This window comes from Phascolarctos cinereus, unplaced genomic scaffold (genome assembly GCF_003287225.1).
Source record: "Phascolarctos cinereus isolate Bilbo 61053 unplaced genomic scaffold, phaCin_HiC Scaffold_726;HRSCAF=1367, whole genome shotgun sequence".
NCBI lineage: Eukaryota > Metazoa > Chordata > Mammalia > Diprotodontia > Phascolarctidae > Phascolarctos > Phascolarctos cinereus.
In genome coordinates this window covers 263,287,355-263,298,604 of record NW_027556098.1, presented here as the reverse complement: position 1 = coordinate 263,298,604, position 11,250 = coordinate 263,287,355, and the positions used below count along the sequence as shown (strand labels likewise).

The 11,250-nt window shown below is 40.9% G+C and overlaps 1 protein-coding gene across 1 annotated transcript in view; it reads left to right on the top strand.

Moving 5' to 3' along the window:
* Positions 1 to 2,689: 2,689 nt before the first annotated feature.
* Positions 2,690 to 11,250, top strand: part of LOC110195885 (potassium-transporting ATPase alpha chain 2) — a 31,199-nt gene continuing 22,638 nt past the window's right edge. Inside the window, exons 1-7 of the mRNA XM_020968815.2 lie at positions 2,690 to 2,919; positions 4,091 to 4,246; positions 7,433 to 7,492; positions 8,420 to 8,623; positions 9,194 to 9,307; positions 10,513 to 10,647; positions 10,998 to 11,115. Coding sequence (XP_020824474.1) covers positions 2,911 to 2,919; positions 4,091 to 4,246; positions 7,433 to 7,492; positions 8,420 to 8,623; positions 9,194 to 9,307; positions 10,513 to 10,647; positions 10,998 to 11,115 — 796 coding nt within the window. The 5' untranslated portion in view covers positions 2,690 to 2,910. The remainder of the gene's footprint in view (positions 2,920 to 4,090; positions 4,247 to 7,432; positions 7,493 to 8,419; positions 8,624 to 9,193; positions 9,308 to 10,512; positions 10,648 to 10,997; positions 11,116 to 11,250) is intronic.

Here is an 11,250-nt window from a genome sequence, read left to right as displayed (position 1 = left end):
GGAAATAATGAGCAATTATGATCTTAATTAAAATCTTATTGGTCCTTTCCTGATCTATTTCTCCTTTAAGCTCTTAGAGTATTTATTCGCTCTTACTATACATTTTCAATTTCTCCCTGTTGTTTTGTGTGTCAGTCTTGTCTCTCCAATTAGACTGCAAACTCTTTAAAGGCAATGATTATGCCTGACATTTCTTCTATCACCACAAAGCACTGAGATTAACCCTGGGTAAAAAGAAGGTACACCACAATACTTGATTGATTGACTGAAAACCTTCCAAGAATAACTTACACATTCTGGTGAGCATGCAAAGTATTGCACATATAATTACTATGGCACAATGGAAAGAGTGCAACACCAAGGACCTGGGTTCAAATCCTGGCTCTATCAGTGTCCATCTATACATGCCCATAGCAATACATTTACTCCCTCCAGGTCTTAGTTTCTTTATCTTTAAAATGAAAGGTTTGAACTAGAAGACCCTTAAAGTCCTTACAGTAGTCAATTATAATCCCAAGTTCAAGTCTCAACTACTCCTTACACCTGATTATGACCCCAGGACAATACTTGAAGTGATCCCTGTCTTGAACCTTTTCTCTAACAGACGTCCATTTAAACACATAAACTCACTTGGAGAGAATCTAAGTTAGATTAGAGTAAAGAAAAGGTCTTCATTCCACTAGGTGGCACAGTGGAGAGAGAGCTGGCCTTGGATTCAGGAAGATCTGAGTTCAAATTTGAACTCAGATACTTCCTAGCTATGTGACTCTGGGCATATGATACTTTATCTCAGTTTCTTCAGCTGTAAAATAGTGATAGTGACAAACAAATGTGATATTTGTAAAATGCGTAGCATAGTGCCTGGCTCTTAATAAGTGCTTAACAAATGCTTATTCTTTTCTCTGACCCCTTCCCTCCTTCAGACTACAGTCACAATTCCACTTCCCTAAAAGATTCCCTAAAAAAATTAAAAAGATTCCCTAAAATATCCATTAGAGATAGGTAGAGTTCAGAAGTCATTGCCCAAAATTGTGTGGATGACTTCCCCCAGGGAAGGAGTTTCCCGAGAGGAAATCCATTCCATAGTTTTACAAGGTGGAGACCACACCAGGTGCCAGCTATGTTGCTTGAGTTATGGCATAACAAACACCTGGTGTTCACAGGGAAATTTAGAGGGCTCATCATCTCCCTTGTGCTGCAGGACACTGTGGAATACCCAGAAGGTAAGGTAGGAGGAGTTGTAACAACAAAAAAATGAGCCTGGAAGAAAAGTACCATTTGTTCTCCCTGGAACATGTCAACATACATGCCCCTCTGGGACACCTGAGAATCAGGCATCCAGTAGATGGCACATGGTCACCATAGTGGTGACCAAACACTAATGCCTGGAAAAGTTCAGGGGAAATGTCACCCAAAGGGACCTGTGGTACCCAAAGGAGGATAGGAGCTGATGTTTGAAACCTGTATGTCCAGTTAGGCAGAAATCCTTTTCTAAAATTAATGAAAAAGAGAATGACTAGACATTCTCCCATTGTCAGTTTATAAATGGTATTAGTTTTTTAAATCTCTGTACTCTCTTTCCCTCCTCTCCCCCCACCCCAAAAAAAGAAGCATATCAACAATTCAGGTTTTTACTTTCCTTGATGACCACATCTAGATCTGAGTTCATTGACATCAGCTTCTCTGTTCCATGGTTTCTGAAGATGGTGATAGTCAGTGGAGTAGTGGATTGTAAGGAGAAACAGGGGAGTTGCAGTTGTTACTTGCTGTGAAGCCTGTGTTTTCTTTCCAGCAACCACCAGAAAGTCAGCTTTATGTTCATAGCAAATTGCCTATCTTCTGACCTAGGGGAAATAGCAGTTACTTCTTCATTTGATAAACATCATTTAAAAAGAAAGCATCTTCCAAGCAGATGGCTCTAGGTTGAATGTGTGTGCACATAAATGTATGTGTATTCCTTTAGCAAGCAAATCTTATCTCTCACATGAAGATACCAACACATGAAAGGATGTGCGTAAGTCAATAGAGACTTTAATCCCACTATATGCAAAGAAAGGGAGGAGGTACTTTTTTTTGCACCTAGGTGGGCCACATAGGGGTTTGCCCTCACGGGAGAAACAGGCTGGGGAGCAGAAAGGGAATTTATTAAAACACAAATTACAGAATTATGTCAAGTAGAGTTTCCTATTTCTTCAAGGTCTTGCTGGCCCTTGAATTGGCAAGTGAATGAAACACAGCCTGAGCATCTCACAGACCGTCCCCCTCCACCACCCCCAATAGCAATTCCCCTTCTCAGATACTCCTGATACTGTTTTCAATTAAGGCTTGAGAATGGTGAGGGTTTTGTTTGTTTGCTTGTTTGTTTTTGATATTATTTATGTGGGGAGGTGAAAATTAAAGCTTAGATTAAAAGCAAGCTCCTTTCCTTTCTTCCTCCACCTCTCCCCACCCCCACCCCACCGCTGACCCCGAGTGCCTACTGACCCTAGATGGCCTTGTGTCTGGACTCCAGGTTCTGCATCCCTACCCAAGGGGTTCGCATACTTGTAGTATTATTGTCCCGCCTCCCCAGAGAAGGCAGAGACCCGGTTAGACCAGCACTCAGAGGTGAGAGTGGGAGGGGCCCAGGTGTTGATTCAAAAGGAGGAGGGCATGGGCTCACTGCCCTACAGGGAGTAGTGCACTGAACCTGTCAGGATGTCAGCAGAGGGAGAAGCCTGCAGCTAACATTTGATTTGCCGCTGGGACTCGGTAACTGTCCAACCCTAACCTGCGAGCTCCTGTGACCTGATCGCCGGACTCCTGAGTTCTTTGACTTGCGGCTCAATTCCTTGAATTCTCCACTCTCTCTCAGCCCCGGACCCCACCGCCTCACCCCGGCATCAGACCTAAGCCAAGCCATCAGCACTTATGGGCAAGGTGCGTGTTGCGTTGAGCCTCACCTCAAACCCTTACCGCTCATTCTTGGACTGATCGGGGAGGAAGAGCATTAGGCTGATGGGGCAAATAGGCACTCTCACAGCTGTCCGCACCACTTTACGGTGCCTGTCTTTGCCTGGAGAGAGCTGACCACCACCCTGACAGACCCCAGGGGTTGGGAAAGGCAGGGGAAAATGCGGGTTGGGGGAATTCTACAGAGTAGATGGAAGGATTGAAATCTGTTCATTAGAATCTGTCCTCAGGTTTTATTCGTTTCTGCAGAAATGGAGTGGCATTATCTCCACATAAGTTTCCCCAATCCAACTATCTACAGTAAATTTCTAAAAACTTCAGATTCAGTGTGAAGAGTTGAGCCCAGATCGGCTGTGGTCGGGGAAGAGAAAAAGAATAAACCTACTCAGGGACCTTGGAGATGCGAGAAAGCTAAAAGAAAATGAGTAATCATGGTCCTGGGGAGCTGCCTTCTGTTTTAGCTTCTCCAGCTCATGTCATTTGGACCTACATCCCCTTTTTTCAGAAAGGGGACTTAGCCAGTTGGGTTTGATGGAGGGCAAGTGAAGTCTTGGCTTCAAGTCTGGGATGTTTATTTTAGCCAAAGGAAAATATCTGAGGGATATGAGACTTCTTGATCAAAGGAGATATTTGTAAAGTGCTTTCATACAGTGCCTGGGACATAGTAAGTACTTAATAAATGTTTGCTTCATTGAAAAACTGTACTCTAGAGTTAAGGAAGAGTGGGACATTTTCCTTTCTGGTCTACCCTAAGATTGCATCACCCTGCCCCTACATCCACTTTAAGGGATCATCCATTTTAATCATCTGTTTTTAAAAAAGTATTTAGCTAGCTTGTCTGTGTGTATCTTGCCTTTCCTAAAGAGTAACACAGAAATCCTAAGGCCTTTGCATAAGGGAAGGAAAGAAAAAGGATGTTATCTTTGGGGTTAATGGCAGGAAGATAACTTGTTCATGCATACTCCACTTATCTCTCCCTTTCTTTAAGGTTGTGGAGATGAGACAGGGGAACCAGAGGAGATGTTTGTAGACCTATCATGATACAGTCTCTTTTTTCTCACCTCCCTGACCTGAGATGACCTCAACCCAATTCCTCAAAAGACCAATTTTCAGCTGACAATCTTTGTTTCCATTTCAGAAAAAATCAGAAGTTTACTCTGTTGAGGTCAATGGAATAAAAGACATCGAAACAACAGATGAGAGGGATGGCAAAGAAGAGTACAGGGGCCTGAAGAACCACTTGGGATATAAGAAGGACCACCAGAAAGAAGAACTAAAGAAAGAACTTGATCTGGTCAGTTTTCTCAAGGAGCATCCTGTTGTTTTCATGGCACATTTATTTTGCCAAAGGATCACAAATGTTTTAGAGCTAGAATTGACCTGAACAATCATCTAGTCCAACAATATAATTTTGCAGATGAGGAAACTGAGGCACAAAGACTGTTACACAAGTGGTAATTAGTAGAATCAGGATTCAAATCTCTATCTTCTAGATTCTATAACCCAATGTTATTTTCATTAATTATATCATCCTGTCCATAGGAGCGAAGGTCCCATTGAGGTCTGCCCCTTTAAGATACCTCTTGCAGAAGAAAAATACAGTGTCTGAGATTTTAAAAGAAAATGGACCCAAGAAATTTGTCCCATGTTAAAATTAGGCTGATACAATCTTTGCCTGGAGGCCAGCTATACTAGATGGTTCCTGTACTCTGCATAAAGGCACTGAAGTGTAGAGCTCAGAGTTAGTAATCCTAATCAGAAAGATCATTGGCACATAGTTTAGGATTTCTTTTCTACCTGACTGCTTAAAGTGAGATGGAACAAAATTATTTTAAGTCCTTATAGTGACATTAGTGGGGCAAGAGACTAATAGAGAAGCCTTAAATTTCTGTTTATCACACTTTAAAATGGGAACAATAGCCAAAGGTTGGAGGAAGAAGGATTATGCCTTTTCTTGCTGGGGAAAAGTGGATTGAAATCGGAGTAGGGAATTCCCACTACAGAAATACATATATATTTTGCAGGTAAGATCTACTGCCAACATATACTGTTAGTTGACTGAGGAATTGAGTGATTAGGTAATTTACCCAATATCTGATCACACAGACATTATATATGAGAAGCAAGACATGAATCTAAGTCTTCCTGACTCCAAAGGCAGCTATCTATAGACTCTCCTGTCATTTTGCCTCTAGATTACCCATCTGTACATATTCACTGTGTGTGTGTGTATGTGGGTATATGTGTGTGGATGTGCATGTATGTATGTGTATATATATGTATATGTATATGTGTGTGTGTGTGTATATGTATATATGTATGTATGTATGTATATCCCACTTCTGATACCATGAGGCAGCTGGTGGCTCATGGATAGAGCACTGGGCCTAGAATCCTCAGGAAACCCTGAGTTCAAATCCAGCCTCAGACATTTCCTAGCTGTGTGATTCTGGGCAAGTGACTTAACCTCTGATTGCCTGACAAAAAGGATCCGCTGGGGAAGGAAATGGCAAACAACTCCAGTATCTTTACCAAGAAAACCCCATGGAAAGATATGGTCCACAGAGAGTAGAACATGACTGAACAAAAAAATATACCCAGTATCAGGAAAGGCTCTCTAACAATGGAACTGCTCAGCCATCTTAACAGTTCTGCCACACAAAGTAGGAAGTTCCCTGTTACTGAAAGTGATCAAGTAAATAAGGTTCAAGACCATCTGTCAGAAGTTTTGTGGAAGGGTTTACTGTATTTGCAAGAGAAGCTGTTTATTTCAACATTAAAATCACAAATTAATACTGATACATGTGAAGCATCTAAAATTAAGATTGAAGAAATGCCTTTTTTTCTCTATGAAAGGATTACTTTTAATGAAGATATAATTCTAAATTTTATTGTGACTCTTTATGATAGTAACCTTCTTTCTCTAGGCATTTCATATTTTTCTGAGATGATAAATGTCTCTGAAGTAGTGTAGGGAAAAGAGTAAGACACTGGTGGTCTGGAGATCTGAGTTCTGGTCATAGCTATGTGTGATGTTAAGCAATTATTCCAGCTGTCTGAGTTTCAGTTTCCTCACCTGGAAAATGAAGGATTTGGACTAAATGATCTCCAAGATCCCTTGCAGTCCTAAAGGCTTGTGACCCAAGGATTCCTAGCATATTTGGTCAAAGTGTTCTCTTTCCTTTCCTGATACCAATAGGCCCATAGGTAAGGTGGTGTTCTGAGGAATTCCTTCCCCTCTAGCCAATCCATTTGTCCTGTGGACCACTTTGGGACCTGTTACCTTTTCACTTCTGCCCTGGGAGCTCTAGCTGCATAGAGCATGACTGGGCTTGAGGGTGGAGAGAGGGAAGGTCTCTTTACTGCCTAGTTGAGATCGTTTGCATTGTGCTATTATTACACAATGTCTAGGAACAAGAGTCCAGGACCTTGTACCAAAATAGACTAGTTCATTATCAAAGCCACTTTTTAAAGCAGTGGAAAGAAACAACAGTAGGAGAAATTGTTCTAAACAAAGCAGAACTGAAGTTGCGAGAGGAAGGCTAGAATTTAAATTTAATTCTTTTCATGGGAAATGGAGTGTTTTCCCATCCAGGGCAAAGTAAAATCCTGAAAGTTGAAGGCAAAGGCTGTTGCTGATATAAGTTCTAATGCTAACCAACATGAAGTAATGATACTTAGGGTCTGAAGAATAAGACCTCAGACCTGCAGGACTTTTGATCACTTAACCTCACATTTAGCTTGAATTTTCATGGGGATTGGCATTCATAGGGAACCTTGGAGTTTGTTTGAATTAAGAGGAAGGTTATGTTCCCTTAGCCTAGAAATGAGGTGGTAGAATAAGGGATTATAAGCATTACTGCTGGTGAGTTTCACATAGGAAGAACATTTATGCCAGATAGTACACATCATCCTGGGATAGTAGGAAGGCAAAAATCCTAACAGAAATAAGCCAATGAGACCAGGGGCCAGACTGTGTGAGAAGATGAGCATCAGTTCTTTGCTCAACAGCTAGCAGCCTTCTCTCAGGGCAATTCACAGTGTCATGAACACAGCTATCTGTGAGTCCTAAGATGTGTGTCCTGGGAAACTAGGAAATATTTAGCCTGGAGAAGAGGCTTAGTGAGAGACAGCATAGTTGTAAAAGGTACATATTTGTTTCAATGTAAGGAAGAGCTTTCCATCAATCTGTGTTGCTCATCAATGGAATGAGGTGTGTTATGAGGTCATGAGCTGCCTAGCTGTAGAAGAACTTAAGCAGAAGCTGGACTACCACTTGCTAGGGATGTTGTAAACAAAATGAGTGTATTAAGGTAGAAGATTAATTCAGGTGTTTTCCAAGACACCTTGTAATTCTGGGATTCTATAACCTGAATCCAGTTCTACCCCCATCTTCCAACAGCTTTTCAAAAATATAGCCACTTAATTCAAATGGCATCTCCTTTACTTGGTTCTCTCTCTTTTTTCTCTTGAATGTTAGGATGACCACAAACTCAACACTAAGGAATTAGAAGACAAGTATGGAACAAACACCATCCGAGTAAGTCACAGAGAGGATGAATGATCAATATCAGGGATTTGCCTTCTGTCAGGGATTGGGTAAAGGTGGAAAACAATTTTTACTGTGAGTAATTCATTGTAGCAAGGGAGAGAAAATGGGTACCATGTACACAAATAAATATAACACAAGGCAGTATATATTAAGTGTAAGAATGGTACAACCAAAATTGTTTAGACTGGCCATGACAGAAACATATTTCTTAGAGGTCACATAGTACTAGAATAACAGAACAATGTTTCATGGAGGAGGTGAAATGTAAGTCATTGAAGGATGGAGAAGATTTCATAGTTGATAGATGACATGCTTTGTTGGGGAGATATAGAGAAAAGGGCTGGATATAATGTCTACTAGAGAAGTTTCAGTTGAAGGTGTTTTTCTGTGTAAGAGCTGTTTTGATTTTAATCCTGGTTAGTATTGAAAAATCAATGATCTATAGTTATGAAGAATCTCAGAGACCTTCTAACCCAACCCACTAATTTTACAGAAGAAAAAACTGAGAACCGTGGAGATTGTAACTTGTCCAAGGTCACACAAATAGTGTCAGAGGCAAGATTTGGACCAAGATTCTCTGTCTCCAGAGCTACCATCCCCTTGTTTTTACTTAATCTCTACAAATCCTTGTTCTGTGCCCAAGAAAAGATATTTCTCTCTTTTTATATAAACATAATGGATAGGAAATTTGAATTTGAATTTAGGGAATTTGAATTAGTCTTTGTCTTGTTCTGAAAACACAATAACCCAAAGGTAAAAGTTGAAGGATTGCTTGGAGCTTTATGAAGCCAGGATGTTCACTCCACAAACAAAGTCCCCTTCCAACTGCCCTTTTCCCCCACCCCCACATCTGCATGGTTAGGAATGTCCAGTCAATCTTTAACAACTATTTTTCTCTTGGCTGTGTCCTTGAAGGGTCTCACCAGCACAAAAGCAGCGGAGATCTTGGCTCAAGACGGCCCTAATGCTCTTTCTCCACCCAAAGAAACTTCCGAAATAATAAAATTCCTCAAACAAATGGTGGGTGGATTCTCCATCCTCCTGTGGGCAGGAGCTGTCCTCTGTTGGATTGCTTATGGGATCCAGTTTTCAGAGGACAAGTCTGCTTCCTTGGACAATGTAAGTACCTACCAGGCTTCTTACAATGATTTTGTCATTGGCTTCTCTGTCATAGGAGGGATACCAGAGGCTAAGGGCTCTCATAACCAGTCCTGGATAAAGCATGAGGGAAAAAAATAATTCAATCCTATTACTGCCATGGAATCATTCTTGAGTGGGGTCAAGAATGCTGGACCTTTCCAGGCTGCAATTTCTACATCTATAAAAGAGGAGGTAGGGATCTACTGATTGCTGCCATTCCTGTACCACAGAAATAAAATAGGAAAGGATTGTGAGTTCCTAAGTTACAAAAGTTCTATTTCAATAATCAGCACACTTGGGGCTCTAACCTCCTCCTTCCCAAAGCCTGTTTTCCCTCTTCTTGGTTTAGTAAATAAGGCATTTAGGAAAGCTTTTAGGAAATTCATTGTGCTTGGTAACCAAAATGTATGAAATGATTCCACATTGAACTATAGAACAAATACTTGGGCATCTAACTTGCTTGCAGGTAGAGATTCTCACCCTAAAAGGTACGTGCTTTATTTTAAGCACTTGCGTCTCTGACTTGGGTCTCCTTTCTCTTTCATGCAGGTCTATTTAGGTGTTGTGCTTGCCGTGGTGGTCATCCTCACTGGGATTTTTGCTTATTACCAAGAGGCAAAAAGCACCAATATCATTGCCAGCTTCAGTAAAATGATTCCTCGGGTAAGTAGCTCAAAACTCCCTTGACTTACGTCATAGCAAACACTTCTTGTTGCTACCTCTAAGTCTTCTCATATGGTTCTGTCTGATTATTGTTATTCATTCATAAAGTGCCACCTGAGGGGTTCAGACAGTAACCTTTAATGAGCTATTTACTAGAACGGAGAGTCATTATATCTACCTGGGGTGATGAGCCTGACTTTTCTGCCCCTTTTCATTCCTCAACTCATTACTCATTTCCATTCACATTGCCACCAAAAGGACAGCAGAATGGCTTAACCCGATGTCCTTCCTACTGCATATTGAATGGTCTTCCTATGGCAGGTTTTCTGGATTATGTTTGAAACTGACCATTTCCCTCCACAATGGCCAAAGGAATGCCAACCTTAATTGGGGGAGGGGAAAGGGAGTGGGCTCCCTTCTTTGCATAAAGAAGGGAAGAATACAGCTCATCACTGGTACAATTACCACTTATATCACACAAAGATGGCATGCCATCAGGGATAGGGTACTGGACTTGGAGTCAGGAAGACTTGGCTTGAGATCTTATCTCAGATAATTCCTAGCCAGTCACCTCTCTGAGCCTCTAGTCTCAGCTGTATAATGAGGGCATTTGACTTGAAATTCCTTATAGCTTTAAATCTAAGATCCTGAATTTTGGCTTATGTCTTCACTGTTCAAGCTAAGTTTCTTCCTAAACTATAGCTAGCTATAATTCCAGCAGGTCTCATTCTTTGTCAAGCCTGCAACCCACTCCAAATCTTCTTCTATGAATGTCTTCTGGTCCCCCTGTGCACTGTTTCACTTAGAGGCTTTCTGAGTTTAAGAGAAACATGTATTGCCCTATTTACAGAGAGGTAACATAATGGACAGAATGTTGGACTTGAAGCCAGGAGGACCCAAGTTGAAATTTTGCCTCAAACACTAGTTTTGTGACTCAGATATGTCACTTAACCTATCTTGACCTCAGTTTTTTCATCTGAAAGATGGGGACAATAACAGCATCTACTTCTCAGGGTTGTGGTGTGAATCAAATGAGATAGCATGAAGAATTTTGCAAATGTTACAGCATTATTTACATGCTAGCTTTCACTTTTACCTACAATTTATAGCTGCCATTCCCCCTGATCATGAGCATTCAGACCAAAGGACGTAAATGAAAATGTCATGTCAGGTTCTGAAGTTACTTTTACATTGTCATTTCCCAGCAAGCCCTGGTCATCAGAGATGGAGAAAAGAGGGAGATCCCTGCAGAGCAGCTGGTTGTAGGAGATATTGTAGAGATTAAAGGTGGAGACCAGATTCCTGCTGATATCAGGATCCTGGCCTCACATGGATGTAAGGTAAGCACCAACGTGGTCCCCTCTAAGAATGGCTGGATCTAGTCCCAATTACTATAACCTACAGCCTCACCCAATACTCTTTCCTGGATACACCAAATGGGGAAGAGAGCCAAAGTATCTAACTCTAGACTTTTCTCAGATTTATTTTCATGAAATTACTTTAGATTGTTAAGTATATGTTTTGTGTTTATTTCTGTGCATGTTGTTTCTTTTACCCCTCATTATAAAGTAAGGTCTTTAATGGTTGACACTGTATTTTTTGTCTTTATAACCTCAGTACCTACCACTGCTCCTTCCACATAGTGGGTACTTCATAAATGTTTCTCAAATTGAATTGAATTCATTCACAGGTAGATAATTCATCTCTTACTGGAGAATCAGAGCCTCAATCTCGATCTTGTGATTTTACCCATGAGAATCCCTTGGAGACGAAGAACATTGGCTTTTACTCTACAACCTGCCTGGAAGGTAGGTCTGGTGTGATATATGTAGCAAACATTCCATAAAAATTAAGAGTCCCTCTGGTCAGTCTCTACTTTTTGGTATCCTTTACACTACTTTATACAAAATCTTTTCCAAAGGGAATAAAAAAAACCAAAAACA